Raw genomic sequence first — 15,666 nt, 5'->3', positions numbered from 1 at the left:
TAGTGAGGGTTCGTACGTTAAACCCATCAAATTCACAGAGGTCGCTTACAAATGATGTGCAAACATGTTCCAATTAATACAAATAAAAAAATCTTACTGTTAAGATGTATTAGGTAACAAACCTTGATACAGTAGTACTAGTGAAATCGGCTCCCTTCTGTGGCACCGGAATAAATGCAGAACGCTTGTTCCCAGGAACCGGCATGTGGTGTAACTCTTGTATATATCCTGTAAAAATAAAATTCACACCAATGCACGGTCAACTTAAAATAAGCAAAAGGATGAGAAACAAGCAACAAACCAAAATTGTAAAACTCAAAGAGCGGTACCTCTTCATTTTTCAAAACCACTTATCTCATTTGATTAGCATACACTGTATGCTTTTGTCTGTTACCTACCGTCTTTGAAAGTTTGATCACAACACTGTAAAGACATGGGGAGTGGAGTGTTTTTATCTCCAGCTGGTCATCCTACTATCTGGCCTACCCTCACTCAGTTTTTGACTCTACCCCTCCCCACCTTATGGAAGTCCTTAACGTAGGCAGGACTAATCATTTATCATACCATGAACAATCTCTTTCTCCTCGCCTTTTATTCAAAGTTCGTTTAATCTGTTTAAAATCACCAGCGTGGCGATCATGATTTCCTTACTTGTAATCAACATCTGATAGATCTAGATCTATCAGCATCACAATCCAGCTTGATGAGCTATTGCAAGATTACTCTGCATTTCAGCGCTTCACCCGATGAATAACAGACCCCAGGGGAGAATTAAACAGTAAAATGATGTGACATTGGTGAATGGATGCGTATTCTTGAAAACTTACCTTCAGAAACGTTGTTTTCGCTCAAATCAAAACACGCAATGTTGCGGAGGCCGCCATCTTGAATTTTCATGCTGCGGATATATAAAATTCTAAAAACGATCAAATTAAATACCAGAACACAAAAATACCCATAAGAGTATTTACGTCATGCATGTGTTATCAGCAGACAACTTCTGGTGCATGGTAAACCATTGAATTTTACATTTGCTGAGTTGGGAATATTTACTGCTGAGCGCTTTTGGTACGAATTTCGTCTGCTGTAAATGCAGCCTTTTATTCCCTATCAAAGACAAAAAAAAACGATTTCTGAAGTGGCTCTGTATCTGAAATCCCTTAAATAATTATAAGGAACAATACCACAAAGTATGATGTTTGTTGCAAGATGTGAATGATTTATGAGTGCGTCTGCAACATACGAGCCCCACTATACCCCCAAAATCCAATTCTTCGAAAACGTGTTCTGAGTGGTTACGTCCCTTGAGTAAGAAGGAAAACATTTTAGGATGAATCAAATGTCTAAGTTAAATAAAACAAATTGGTTGGACAAATTTGGCCCCATGAATGTAAGGTACACAAGGTCGCTCATCAGTACTATCGAAGGGTGTTTTTTTGTTCAGTGTAGAGTTTATACTAGATCAACGAGGCCGAGAAGCGAAATATCAACACGGCGAAAGATGAAAACGTCACACCGTCACGGTCTTTCGAGTTTTGACGAGGCAAGCCTTGCTAGTCTCGAAGATAACTGATCTCGAGTTTTCAGTGGCAGTACGTTTGTTTAGTTTCAAGCAGCCTGAGTGACTAATTGTTTTGATACCGCTTCACGCGAATTTTTTTTCTTTTTTTTTCTTCCTTTTTATTCTTTTTTTTTAGAAATGAAAGAAAAATATGGCAACTCTTATAGAGAGACCCTAGCCGTTGATCGTCAGGGTAAAGCGGTATTCAAGTCTTACATTTTTAGGTACATGTAGGCTTATGTCTAGTCTTCCTCCTCGGGCTAATTTGTGTTTGACGAAGAACCAGAACAATTGCTGTGACGGTTGAAAGGCATCAGAACGTGACAGCGAAGCGGTTTGGTTCAAACAAGATTTTATTCCGAGAACATGGGGTTGCTTAAATAGTACATCAGGAACAACTGGGACCACACACCAACCTAAGCTTATACTTAAGTGCGGTTACATATTTACATTTAAATAGGAATTATCTTTTCATGTCCAAGGCTGTATCCAAGCCTATAAGTTCCAGGTTTGTCTCGTTTTCTTCCCAATGCTGCGTTTTGTTTAGAAAATAGGAAGACAATTGTTCCTCAGACGGAAGGGGCATCAGGGAATGACAGCGAAGGCAAGGCTGTTTCCAAGCCTAAAACTTCAAGGTTTTTCACGTTTTCTTCCTCATGCTATTTTTCTTTTAGAGAAGAAGAAGAAAATGGTTGCTCCGATGGAGAGTCCACAGGCAATAACAGAGAGAACGAAGCTGTATCCTAATCTCCAGGTTCCCGGCATGTCTACTTTGCCCGCGTACACTGCACACTCTATCAGAATGCACACCGCTGCAACAGAGAAATGACTCATATTAATTACTCGTAACTAAATGAATAGAATAATACATTGGCAACAGAATTACTACATTAGATAGATGAGAATGAATGATATAACTAAGTGACTAAATATCTTTAAATAAAAAATAGATAAATAGAAAATGAATGAATAAATAAATAAAAGAAAAAATAAATGAATGAATGAATGAATGAATGAATAACTACATATGTAAATGAATGAATGAATAAATGAGAAAAAATGGAAGAATACCAAAAGAAAAAAAGAAAAAAGAACGAAGCAAAGAAACAAAAAAAGAATAAAAGAAATAAAGAAAAAGTAAATTAAAAATAATAAATAAACAAATAAGTAAACAAATGAGTAAATAAATAAATGCATTAACTGATTCATTCATAAATTCATATATTCATAAATTCATAAATTCATAAATCTTCCAGCCAAACAGCCTTATATATAAAGTAGCGTTCAGTACTTACTTGCCATGAACGCACAGATGGCAGCAGCAGAGGACAGACCATGGTATTCGATGCAACAAGCGACCACCCCCACCACCAGAGACAAGGCTAGTAAAATCACACTCAGGATGCCAAACGTTCGGCACGATTGCAGCCAAACTGCAAAACAAACCAAAGAGCCTATCTTATCTTTGATGAACGGAAGAAAAAATAAGGCAAAGCACGCACGCACGCGCAAACACACACATAATAACACACATAATAACACACACACACACACACACACACACACGCACGAACGCACGCACGCATTCAGGCACGCACGCACGCGAACACGCACGTACATACGCACACTAGTTTTCAAGTACACAACCAAATACTGTTTTAGTAAGCATTAGAATAAAGGACTTGCGGAGTAACTCTCTATTTGTATAAACATTCCTATACAAAACAAACAAACAGGTAAATCGACAAATACACAACCAAACCAACAAACAAACAATGATCAAAATATAATTAAATTAAAAAGAAAGAAAACAAGTCGCGTAAGGCGAAAATACCACATTTAGTCAAGCTGTCGAACTCACAGAATGAAACTGAACGCAATGCAATTTTTCAGCAAGACCGTATACTCGTAGCATCGTAAGTCCACCGCTCGTGGCAAAGGCAGTGACATTGACAAGAAGAGCGGGGTAGTAGTTGCGCTGAGAAGGATAGCACGCTTTTCTGTACCTCTCTTCGTTTTAACTTTCTGAGCGTGTTTTTAATCCAAACATATCATATCTATATGTTTTTGGAATCAGGAACCGACAAAGAATAAGATGAAAGTGTTTTTCAATTGATTTCAAAAATTTAATTCTGATCATAATTTTTATATTTCTAATTGTCAGAGCTTGTTTTTAATCCAAATATAACATATTTATATGTTTTTGGAATCAGGAAATGATGAAGAATAAGATGAACGTAAATTTGGATCGTTTTATACAAAAAATTTCTTTTTTACAATTTTCAGATTTGTAAAGACCAAAGTCATTAATTAATTTTTAAGCCACCAAGCTGAAATGCAATACCGAAGTCCGGGCTTCGTCGAAGATTGCTTGGCCAAAATTTCAATCAATTTGATTGAAAAATGAGGGTGACTGGGTGTGACAGTGCCGCCTCAACTTTTACAAAATGCCGGATATGACGTCATCAAAGATATTTATCGAAAAAAAGAAAAAAACGTCCGGGGATATCATTCCCAGGAACTCTCATGTCAAATTTCATAAAGATCGGTCCAGTAGTTTGGTCTGAATCGCTCTACACACACACACGCACACACATACACCACGACCCTCGTCTCGATTCCCCCTCTATGTTAAAACATTTAGTCAAAACTTGACTAAATGTAACAAGTCGCGTAAGGCGAAAATACAACATTTAGTCAAGTAGCTGTCGAACTCACAGAATGAAACTGAACGCAATGCCATTTTTCAGCAAGACCGTATACTCGTAGCATCGTCAGTCCACCGCTCATGGCAAAGGCAGTGAAATTGACAAGAAGAGCGGGGTAGTAGTTGCGCTAAGAAGGATAGCACGCTTTTCTGTACCTCTCTTTGTTTTAACTTTCTGAGCGTGTTTTTAATCCAAACATATCATATCTATATGTTTTTGGAATCAGGAACCGACAAGGAATAAGATGAAAGTATTTTTAAATTGATTTCGACAATTTAATTTTGATAATAATTTATATATATTTAATTTCCAGACCTTGTTTTTAATCCAAATATAACATATTTATATGTTTTTGGAATTAGAAAATAATGAAGAATAAGATGAACGTAAATTTGGATCGTTTTATAAAAAAATTTTTTTTTTTACAATTTTCAGATTTTTAATGACCAAAGTCATTAATTAATTTTTAAGCCACCAAGCTGAAATGCAATACCGAAGTCCGGGCTTCGTCGAAGATTACTTGACCAAAATTTCAACCAATTTGGTTGAAAAATGAGGGCGTGACAGTGCCGCCTCAACTTTCACGAAAAGCCGGATATGACGTCATCAAAGACATTTATCAAAAAAATGAAAAAAACGTATGGGGATTTCATACCCAGGAACTCTCATGTCAAATTTCATAAAGATCGGTCCAGTAGTTTAGTCTGAATCGCTCTACACACACACACACACACACGCACACACGCACACACGCACATACACCACGACCCTCGTTTCGATTCCCCCTCGATGTTAAAATATTTAGTCAAAACTTGACTAAATATAAAAATGGAGACACACACACATAAACAATTTAAACAAATATGTTTACACACACACACGCACACAAACACACACACACGCACACACACACACACACACACACACACACACACACACACACACACACACAGACACACACACATCCAACCAACCAACCAACCAACCGGCAAAGAAAGGAACCTGCTTCCCTACCTGGCACCTTACTCCCGTCATAAATGCTGGTGCAATTGCGTCCGTCGCAGCTCTCCCAGAGCCCTTTAGAATAATCCGTATAATCACTGGCACTCCAGCCCGGTGCAGCGACAGCAACGACCTGAAGAATGACACCAACACCAGCACACGCCACTGCCACCCGTGCCAGCAGCAAGGGCACCTTCAGCTCCATAGCGCAGAATTTGAACTAGGATAAGGAAGCGGAAAAGATTTCATAGTTATAGTCCAACGAAGTTACCCTCATGGAAATTCCGGCTGCTTTCTCACTGGGAGAGCAAGCTGCCATGCAGTACGGCACTACCCATATTTCTTCTTCTTTTTCCTGCATGTGTTTATTCATGTTTTCAAGCCCTGATACCTTCGCTGTGAACGTGGGTTCTTTATCGTGCGCATGCGTGCACACGGGGGAGTTCGGACACCGAGAAGATTCTGCACAAAGTTGACTCTGGGAAATAAATCCCGACAGAGACAACTGGTTTTGAAGCCATCACCGCTAGTGATAAGCTATTTCCCCGCCAAGAACTCTTACCTGTGGCGAAAATAGTTTTTTTTTAAGTCCGTTGGTTGGTTGGTTGGTTGGTTGGTTGGTTGGTTGGTTGGTTGGTTGTTTGGTTGTTATTGTTGATCGTCTCTTCAGCAGTTAATAATATTCGAGACCGATGCAAGTTTGTTTCTTTGTTCAGTTCACATGGTAGCCTCCATGCTTAAAACTATTTACAATCAGGTCTATCACTGTAAAAAAAATTGTAAAGAAGGTTCTAAGACGTCATCACTTTCACATTTTGTACTGCCAATCTTGTTACAAATCGTGATCTCTTTTACAATTCATGTCAGGTAAAACTACACGAAAGCTTCTTTATCCGCATTGCAGTGAAAAACGCGATACATTTAGACAGTACCACCCTGGCACAAAAAAATGTATTAGACAGTGTATTCACATATACCTCTGATAAATGACAGCCTCTGGCATACCCAACATGCTGATATATTAAATAAAACACAAATCGTAAGAGTTACTTACGAAAAGATACGACACAATTACAACACACCATCAAGCAGTGGACTCTCTGCCAAGAGTGATCGGCGTAGTATGCTATAACACATATGCATGCATGTATATGTATTTATGTTCCCAGCCACAAGTATGTTTTTCTTTTTGTCCGCGTATTATAAATGTGTTCATTCATGTTGGACTTTAATGGCTACCAGTCTTGGCATACCTTATATACCGTTTCAGAAAATGTGAACTTGTAACACCTTAACAAACTCAGGTGCCATTATACTTTCTATGCTTGCCCCAGTAACTTGATCTGTTGTACCAAAAAGAATCAGTGTGATAATCTCAAAGAACGTTAGCTAGTGCCTGTTCCCGAGGTGGGTTTTTTTTAACCGCTTTCAAAGTGTTTACGTACAGTTAATCGATTGTACATACATAATAACTGAATAGATCTTTCTTTAGCACCTGCATGCAACCGGTGTGGGTGTTTATTCACCATACCCGAATTTTTTCAAAGCACTGTGCATATAACATGTGTCTTTTACAGAGAGAGAGAGAGAGAGAGACAGAGAGAGAGAGAGAGACAGAGACAGAGACAGAGACAGAGAGACAGAGAGACAGACAGACAGAGAGAGAGACAGACAGACAGACAGACAAACAGACAGACATAGACATAGAGAGAGAGACAGAGAGAGAGAGATAGAGAGAGAAAGACAGAGACAGACAGAGAGACAGACAGACAGACAGACAGACAGACAGACAAACAGACAGATAAGACAGACAGACATGGATGAGAGAGAAAGCGAGAGGAAGGGAGAGATAGAGTGGGGGAGGGAGAGGGGTGGGGGGACGGAGAGAGGCGGAGAGGGAGAAATAGAGCGAAATAGAAATAGAGAGAAAGGGAGACAGATATAAATAGAGAGAGAGAAAAAGAGAGACAGACAGAGAGACAGAGACAGACAGACAGACAGACAGACAGACAGATGGAAAGACAAACAAACAGACAGACAGACAAACAGACAGACCGAGACAGACAGACAAACAGACAGACCGAGACAGACAGACAGACAGACAGACAGACAGAGACAGACAGACAGACAGAGACAGACGGAAAGACAGACAGACAGACAGACAGACAGAGAGACAGACAGACACAGACAAAGAGACAGACAGACACACAGGCAAACAGACAGACCGAGGCAGACAGACAGACAGACAGACAGACAGAGAGACAGACAGACACAGACAGACAAACATTGACAGACAGATAGAGAATGGGGGAAACAATGACGGGGTCTCTCACTGATAGTCATTCATCAGAACAATAAGATCGCTGACTAACTGGCTGACTCATTACCTGACTCACTCACTCGCGAACAAACGAATAAACAAAACGAGCAGAGTAAAACCAAACCAACCGACCTACCAACCGACCGACCAACCGACCGACCAACCAACCAACCAACCAACCAACCAACCAACCAAACACACGCACAAGCGAAACGAACAGAGACAAAAACAAATAAAAATAAATATGTAGCAATATATCAATCAATCAATCAATATGAGGCTTATATCGCGCGTATTCCGTGGGTACAGTTCTAAGCGCAGGGATTTTTTTTTCTTTTCAATTTTTATTCAATGCGCAGGGATTTATTTATGCCGTGTGAGATGGAATTTTTTTACACAATACATCACGCATTCACATCGGCCAGCAGATCGCAGCCATTTCGGCGCATATCCTACTTTTCACGGCCTATTATTCCAAGTCACACGGGTATTTTGGTGGACATTTTTATCTATGCCTATACAATTTTGCCAGGAAAGACCCTTTTGTCAATCGTGGGATCTTTTACGTGCACACCCCAATGTAGTGTACACGAAGGGACCTCGGTTTTTCGTCTCATCCGAAAGACTAGCACTTGAACCCACCACCTAGGTTAGGAAAGGGGGGGAGAAAATAGCGGCCTGACCCAGGGTCGAACACGCAACCTCTCGATTCCGAGCGCAAGTGCGTTACCACTCGGCCACCCAGTCCCAATATATTTCGCTGTTCTCTAGTTAATACTCTTGTTGTTGTTGTTGTGTTAGATATATTGCTAATTCTCTGGACATTTTGTATTTCCTGTAAAGAAATTACAAAAGTATTTGTCTCAGTTTTGGCTGTTACATATCCCTCCCTCTGATTTTTTTTCTTCACTCTTTTCTTGTACTTTTCAATATTTTAAAATGTCTTTCCTTTCAAAAAGTCATTAGTCACTTGCTCAACTAAATTCTGGGATAATTACATTTTCATATATATTTGTTTGTTTTTAAATGTAGGTGTTTTTGTTTTTGAAGTGGGGAAGCAATAAAGAGGTCGTCGATATCAGTTTTGCATTGAGCTCAGTTTTGCCCAATTGACCAATGGAAATCCACGTAACATTATGAAATAGCAATATAGTCCGTTATTGCGTTTGTGTCACTGGGGTGAACGCCGAATTGGCACTTAGGCTACCCCAGTTGTCTGTGTCAAACAAAACTCACCGCTCTTCCTATAATTCTTTTCAGTATAGCTAGCGATCAGCCAAGCAGTTTCGCAAACGTTAGGTAGGTCAGCACGGTAGCAAGAAGCACACTGGTATTTCCACTGTTGACGGAAATTTCGTTGCCAATACTGTACAGACACTGCACAATGATAAATATATAAGGGTGTCTTTTTTTCCCTCTGCTATAGCACTGCAGAGGCCGTATTCTATACCGTTAGACCAAACGTTTGAGAGACGAGCACACATACTGCTCATTAATAATCATATAAGGGTGTGTGTTTTTTTTATTTGCTATTATGCACTGTAGTGGCCGCATTTCGTTCCGTTTGAGTTTGAGAGACGAGCCGTCAAGCTAAGTTCCTGTCGTTTCGTTAACTATGAATTTCGAAAACGAGCGTAAAAAATGGTGTGCCATTGCTGGAATGGCGACTACAGTAGTTTGCTTCATATGTGACATTGTGGGATTGGTCACTGACAAGTGGCAAACGCGTGAGGATTCTGACTCCAACAATTCGTCAAAAGCAGGTCTATGGACCTGCACAAATGAAATGTGCGATCGTGACGAAGGTGAGTTTTAGTTTCTTTTTGTCCTTGGAGTTAAGTAGCGTTTGAAAAGCAATTATAATTAACATCCGCGGGTATGATTACGTGAGCACTTATCATAAGTTTTAAACTTGTTGTGCTCATTTGTGAGCATGTTGTCGTGTCATCGGGGTGTTGCAGGTAGCTCTGTTTCCTCCTTGGGGATGAAGCTACCAGGGGAAGGGATTGTGTTGGAGGTGCGGGTAGAGGGGTAGCCCTCCCGGTGCTCCCCCTTGGACCTCCCTAGTCTAGGACCCTGGGTCTTCGCGAGGTGGCCATTGTGGCGTAATCCCTCCGGACTAGCATAACGTTTCCCTATCCCAAGACCGACCGTGCGTGGTCTATGACCACATCCTCTACGAGGTGACCCTATCAACTAGGCAGCGCAAGCCCCTAGGCGAAACACGGCGGATCTAGAGGAGAGAACCTCGATAAAAAATTTGAGCTGCCATGAAGACGGAGCATGTTGGCTGAGGACAGCGGGCAGACCTCCTGTGCCGACACCCATCTACAGGAGAAAACCAGGCATGCACGCATCAAACTCAACATCCGGGAACGTAGAAGAAGAAGAAAAGTCGTGTCATCATGTGTGTGTTTATGAATAAATTGTTGTTTAAACCAACATCCGCGGGACATTGACGGGGATATTGACCATGTTGATACTGATACTTTTTGAGGACAATCCCCATGTTTTAGTTAATACATTCAATGCTTGATTTTAATTTTGTAATTAAGTACAAGAAAGCTCGATCAATATAAGAGACCGCTGATCTATCCAGGCTTTTAGATAGGGTAAGATCATCCTTCCGGTTCAACACCTATACACAAAAATACAACAACCTGAAGTCTTCTTGTGCAAATAGGGAAGTTTTTGCGAAATTAATCCGCTGATTGACGGATGTCTCCGTTGCAAAATTCACAGCAAGAAAAGTCCCATGTTGCACGAAGACGATAACGATGATGACGATGACGACGACGACGACGACGACGACGATGATGATGATTATGATGATGATGATGATGATGACGACGACGACGACGACGACAACGATGATGATGATGATGATGATTGATGATGATGACGATGATGATGATGATGGTGATAAAAAAAAATTCTAGACAATTAAAAAGCAATTAGCAATTAAGCAAAACCTGCAAAATGTTAATACATGTACAAGCAAACATTTAAAGAACATAATAACACGAAAGGCAGCCAGGCAGGAGAGTTATGGTAAGTGACCAAGTGTAAAACGCCTTTTTAACCATCACAAGTCTGTCCAGTTTCTGACATTGGATCAGGCTTTACACACAGTTTTACACTGGTACTCGTAGGGAGGTACGACAATGTATTTAGTAGAGAGAACAGAGATTCATATATATTTGTTCCCCACATTAACTACTCCTGATTACGAAAGCGATGATCGTAGGGAGATATGAACAGAAAGAAAGAACAGAGATTTGTATATTTTATTCCCCTCAGTATTATAAGACTTTGTTGTTGGTCCGAGGGTCCATGTCGTCTTTTGTTTCATCTTTATCGACCGATAAATATGCGACAAAAGGCGATATGCTCCCCGAGGGCCAACACAAAAATGCTGGTCTGACAACAAGCCACCAAACAACGTTTTAGTCATCATTTTGGAAGTGCAACTGTATACACAATAACCCAGACGGAGACCAATTTTTAGAATGCAATATTCCGGGCTGCAAACCGCGTCACACTAGCTCGAGATAACACGTTATACTTGTTTGTGACGTCAAACGTGACTCGTTCGTCGCTTTTCTTCCAGTCTGAAAATGTACATAGCTGCGATCCCATTTGCGAGTTCAGTAAATTTTGAGCATATTTCTTTTCTGTTAAGTGTTTTATGACTTTTCGTTATGGATTTTGTGATTACAGAGATAAGTTGCAAATTGACCATGAGTCGCCGCGGTAATTATCAACATTGATTGGGTCGTTGAGAGGGAATGCTTACAATCGTTGTCATCGGAAACACGAATCCAAAGCCGCGATGGTTCTACACATCAAACAATCATCTTCATTGGCTTTTACTTTGACAATCCACGTTTCACCTGAATGCTCAAACCCATTCAACACCTCGATTTGTTACATGGGGAACATGAGATTTATTCCCCAGGTGGTTATGAATGAAAACTCGAAAATGATGACAATAACTCCTGATTATGATACTGATAGCGATGATCAGCACGCAGATGGACATATATGATGTACTAGATGAATACCCGCTTCACCGGGTACGGCTTCGCCGGGAAGAAGTAGAGCCGAATACCGGCGCACCGTACGAAGGAAGGGAGATAAACGCGCAAAACACTGGAGAAGATAAGGAAGAGTTACTGGGAATGGATGTACAGAAAAACCAAAATCGGTTCAGCGCTGCGCGCTGAGAGCACGTGTTGGATGAAAAGTGTCAATATACAAAACTAACAGCTACTGCTGCTTCAGCAACCTAACGTCGTTGAATTGCGTACGCGATTGACGCCACACGAAGGAAAACTTCTAAAAATAGTAACGGGAATATGGATTGAGCGTTGTGGACAGTGACCTTCTAAAAATAGTAACGGGAATATGGATTGACGCCACACGAAGGAAGGGAGATAAACGCAAAACACTGGAGAAGATAAGGAAGAGTTCCTGGGAATGGATCTGGGAAGATGAACAAAAAAACCAAAATCGGTTCAGCGCTGCGCGTTGAGAGCACGTGTTGAAAATTCTCATCGACCAGGTTGTGTCCGGGGTCTACCTGAATATGCCCACCAAATTTGAAGCAGATCCATCGAGAACTTTGGCCGTGCATCGCGAACACACACACACACACACACACACACACACACACACACACACACACACACACACACACACACACACAGACAGACACAAGTCATATCTGTATATATATATAGATATGAGTTGTGTTGTAGGTCGGATGATTGCTAGCCAGGTCTTTGGAGTCATTGGCGCTGTGATGATGACTGAATGTATGGTGGTGGAAGGTGCCATGATGACGTCTAAGGGATTTCGTAAATATGGCATCTGGATCTTCATCGCAATGGATGCTGTTGGACGTGAGTTTAACGACTGTGACTGTGTAGATTAGTTTCACAATATGTCGCGTTGTATTTATACGAGTGCATATTTAAGAATGGATGTAAGTGTATCCGTGTGTCTGTCTGTCTGTGTGTATGTCTGTGTGTCTGTCTGTGGTCCCCATACCTCAGTGATGGCAAGAGGTAAGAACAAGATACTTGGTTTTAGTTTCGCGGTTCATTAGTTCCTTCCTCAGCTTATGAAACTCCCCGTTATTGAACACAAACGACGGGCGCAGTGGCGTGGTGGTAAGACGTCGGCCTCTTAATCGGGAGGTCGTGAGTTCGAATCCCGGTCGCTGCCGCCTGGTGGGTTAAGAGTGGAGATTTTTCCGATCTCCCAGGTCAACTTACGTGCAGACCTGCTAGTGACTTAACCCCCTTCGTGTGTACACGCAAGCACAAGACCAAGTGCGCACGGAAAAGATCCTGTCATCCATGTCAGAGTTCGGTGGGTTACACGAAACACGAACATATTCAGCATGCCTCCCCCGAAATGGGCGTATGCTGCCTGAATGGCGGGGTAAAAACGGTCATACACGTACAAATCCACTCGTACTAAAAACATGAGTGAACGTGAGAAGAAGAAGAAGAAGAAGAAGAAGAAGAAGAAGAAGAAGAAGAAGAAGAAGAAGAAGAAGAAGAAGAAGAAGAAGAAGAAGAAGAAGAAGAAGAAGAAGAAGAAGAAGAAGAAGAAGAAGAAGAAGAAGAAGAAGAAGAACACAAGATCAGTACTGCGCCTACTGTTCATCTGTAGCAAGCGCACAATGCCAGTAATATTAGAGAGTCTCTATTGCTCTCATAAGCAGAATAAATGAAGAAGAATACCCTTAACCGGAAAGTACAGGCCTATTCTCGGAGCCAAGGGAGGTAATTCTTGCTTTGTTATCCACGGACGGGAGGTAACTCTTAGCATGTAAGCATAGCTTATCATTTCAATGGGTATGACGTGAGGAAGTTACACCTACTGCTCAATCATCTAGAACTGTCTTGAGGAAGTGATGTAACCCATGCCATATGAATTAAATGTGTAAGATTTCCATTAGCTTTACAATTTTAAGTTATGTTGATTCACTCTTACATAGTTTTCATTCATATTTTTCCTTTGACATTTTTTTTTTTACAAAGAATTCAGAAAACTCTTCCTTGGTTGTTATTGGAACAAACGTCTTAGGGCTCTGCAAATACCCGGGCGGAGCTTGGTCCTGCCTGCTAGTACGTAAATAATAATACGAAGATAGGATTATATAAGTACGTCCGTCTGTCTTTCTGTCTGCATGTCCCTATGTCTGTCTGTCTGTCTGTCTGTCTGCCTCTCTGTCTGTCTGTCCGTCTGTCTGTGTCTGTCTGTCTGTCTGTCTGTCTGTGTCTCTATGTCTCTGTCTCTGTCTCTGTCTCTGTCTCTGTCTCTCTCTCTCTCTCTCTCTCTCTCTTTCTCTCTCTCTCTCTCTCTCTCTCTCTCTTTCTCTCTCATGTATTTGTGTGATCCGCAAACACATTAAATCGTCCATTTAAAATTACAATAATAACAATTTCTCTATTTCAGTTTTCTGTATGGTGACTGAATTTGCAATGTATGTGAACACCACAGCCATGGAAAAAGCGGAGTTAGGCTATTCCTCCGGTGTGACCATCCTGGCATTTCTGTTGTCCATTGTTGCGGGAATCTGCTGTGTTGTGGCGTACTTTGATGAAATGAAGTGCACATCCGCACGCTACCTGGTCGAACGCGTGATGGAGCTACAGCTTCTCGCATCATAACAACACAAAGAAAACAATCACTGGCGACAGCACCAAGCCTTGCTATGAGTTATTGCTTGTTTGTGTGCCTTTGTGCTTGTGAATGTGTGTGTATGAGTGCGGAAAGAGGGGGGTGGGGTGGTAGTAGTTGTTTTCATCTCGCTTCGTTTGGTTTTAGGTTTAAGATTGACTTAATGTTCGCAGAGCGGCTTATTACGTACTTGTCATTCGATGTAGTTAGGGGCTCCGTTCAACTTCAGCAGGACCGACGACGCACTGCAGCTTATCCCAGCCCGCTACACGTTGCATGAAAGGAAAACAGACCAAGTACTCGTCATAATCCCTATCGCGGCATAAATGATAGGGCGTCGTCTGTGCCAAAAGGCAGTGAAAGTGACGAGCCTGTTGGCGCGGCAGCGGTTGCGCTGTGCCTCATAGCACGCTTTACTGTACCTCTCTTCGTTTTAACTTTCTGAGCGTGTTTTTACTCCAAACATATCATATCTATATGTTTTTGGAATCAGGAACCGACAAGGAATAAGATAAAATAGTTTTTGAATCGATTTCGGAAATTTACTTTTGATCATAATTCTTATATTTTAATTTTCAGAGATTGTTTTTAATCCAAATATAACATATGTATATGTTTTTGGAATCAGAAAATGACGAAAAATAAGATGAAATTGTTTTTGGATCGTTTAATAAAAAAATAATTTTAATTACAAGTTTTCGATTTTTAATGACCAAACTCACTCATTAGTTTTTAAGCCACCAAGCCGAAATGCAATACCAAACCCCGGCCTTTGTCGAAGATTGCTTTGCTAAAATTTCAATCAATTTAATTGAAAAATGAGGGTGTGACAGTGCCGCCTCAACTTTTACAAAAAGCCGGATATGACGTCATCAAAGGTATTTATCGAAAAAAAGAAAAAAACGTCCGGGGATATCATACCCAGGAACTCTCATGTCAAATTTCATAAAGATCGGTCCAGTAGTTTAGTCTGAATCGCTCTACACACACACACAGACACACACACACACACACACACACACACACACACACACACACACACACACACACACACACACACACACACACACACACACACACATACACCACGACCCTCGTCTTGATTCCCCCCTCTATGTTAAAACATTTAGTCAAAACTTGACTAAATGTAAAAACATATAGTTACTCACAAATACCGTATTTAAATTCAGGAGAAGAAACAAGTCGCGTGGAACTCACAGAATGAAACCGAACTCACTGCAGTTTTTTTTAAAATGACCGTAGTCCGTAGAAGGCAGTGAAATTGACGAGCCTGTTTAGCGCGGTAGCGGTTGCGCTGTGCTGCACAGCACGCTTTTCTGTACCTCTCTTCATTTTAACATTCTGAGCGTGTTTTTAAT

At 40.9% G+C, this 15,666-nt stretch overlaps 1 protein-coding gene and 1 long non-coding RNA gene across 2 annotated transcripts; one reads left to right on the top strand and one right to left on the bottom strand.

Annotated features, from left to right (window-relative positions):
• Positions 1-1,896: 1,896 nt before the first annotated feature.
• LOC138956100 (lens fiber membrane intrinsic protein-like) lies at positions 1,897-6,460 on the bottom strand. Its single transcript, XM_070327563.1, has 4 exons — positions 6,326-6,460; positions 5,284-5,491; positions 2,857-2,994; positions 1,897-2,373 (listed from the first exon to the last, which is right to left on the bottom strand). Exons 2-4 carry the CDS (start codon positions 5,474-5,476, stop codon positions 2,216-2,218), a joined length of 489 nt encoding a protein of 162 aa, XP_070183664.1. The 5' UTR covers positions 5,477-5,491; positions 6,326-6,460; the 3' UTR covers positions 1,897-2,215.
• Positions 6,461-8,898: 2,438 nt separating this feature from the next.
• On the top strand, positions 8,899-15,379 carry LOC138956101 (uncharacterized). The gene is made up of 3 exons (XR_011452496.1): positions 8,899-9,396; positions 12,352-12,495; positions 14,063-15,379. It is a non-coding gene; the product is annotated as an uncharacterized lncRNA (long non-coding RNA).
• Positions 15,380-15,666: the final 287 nt, after the last annotated feature.

The sequence above is a fragment of the Littorina saxatilis genome, unplaced genomic scaffold (genome assembly GCF_037325665.1).
Source record: "Littorina saxatilis isolate snail1 unplaced genomic scaffold, US_GU_Lsax_2.0 scaffold_330, whole genome shotgun sequence".
NCBI classification, from domain to species: Eukaryota; Metazoa; Mollusca; class Gastropoda; order Littorinimorpha; family Littorinidae; genus Littorina; species Littorina saxatilis.
This window is presented reverse-complemented; position numbering and strand designations above follow the sequence as displayed.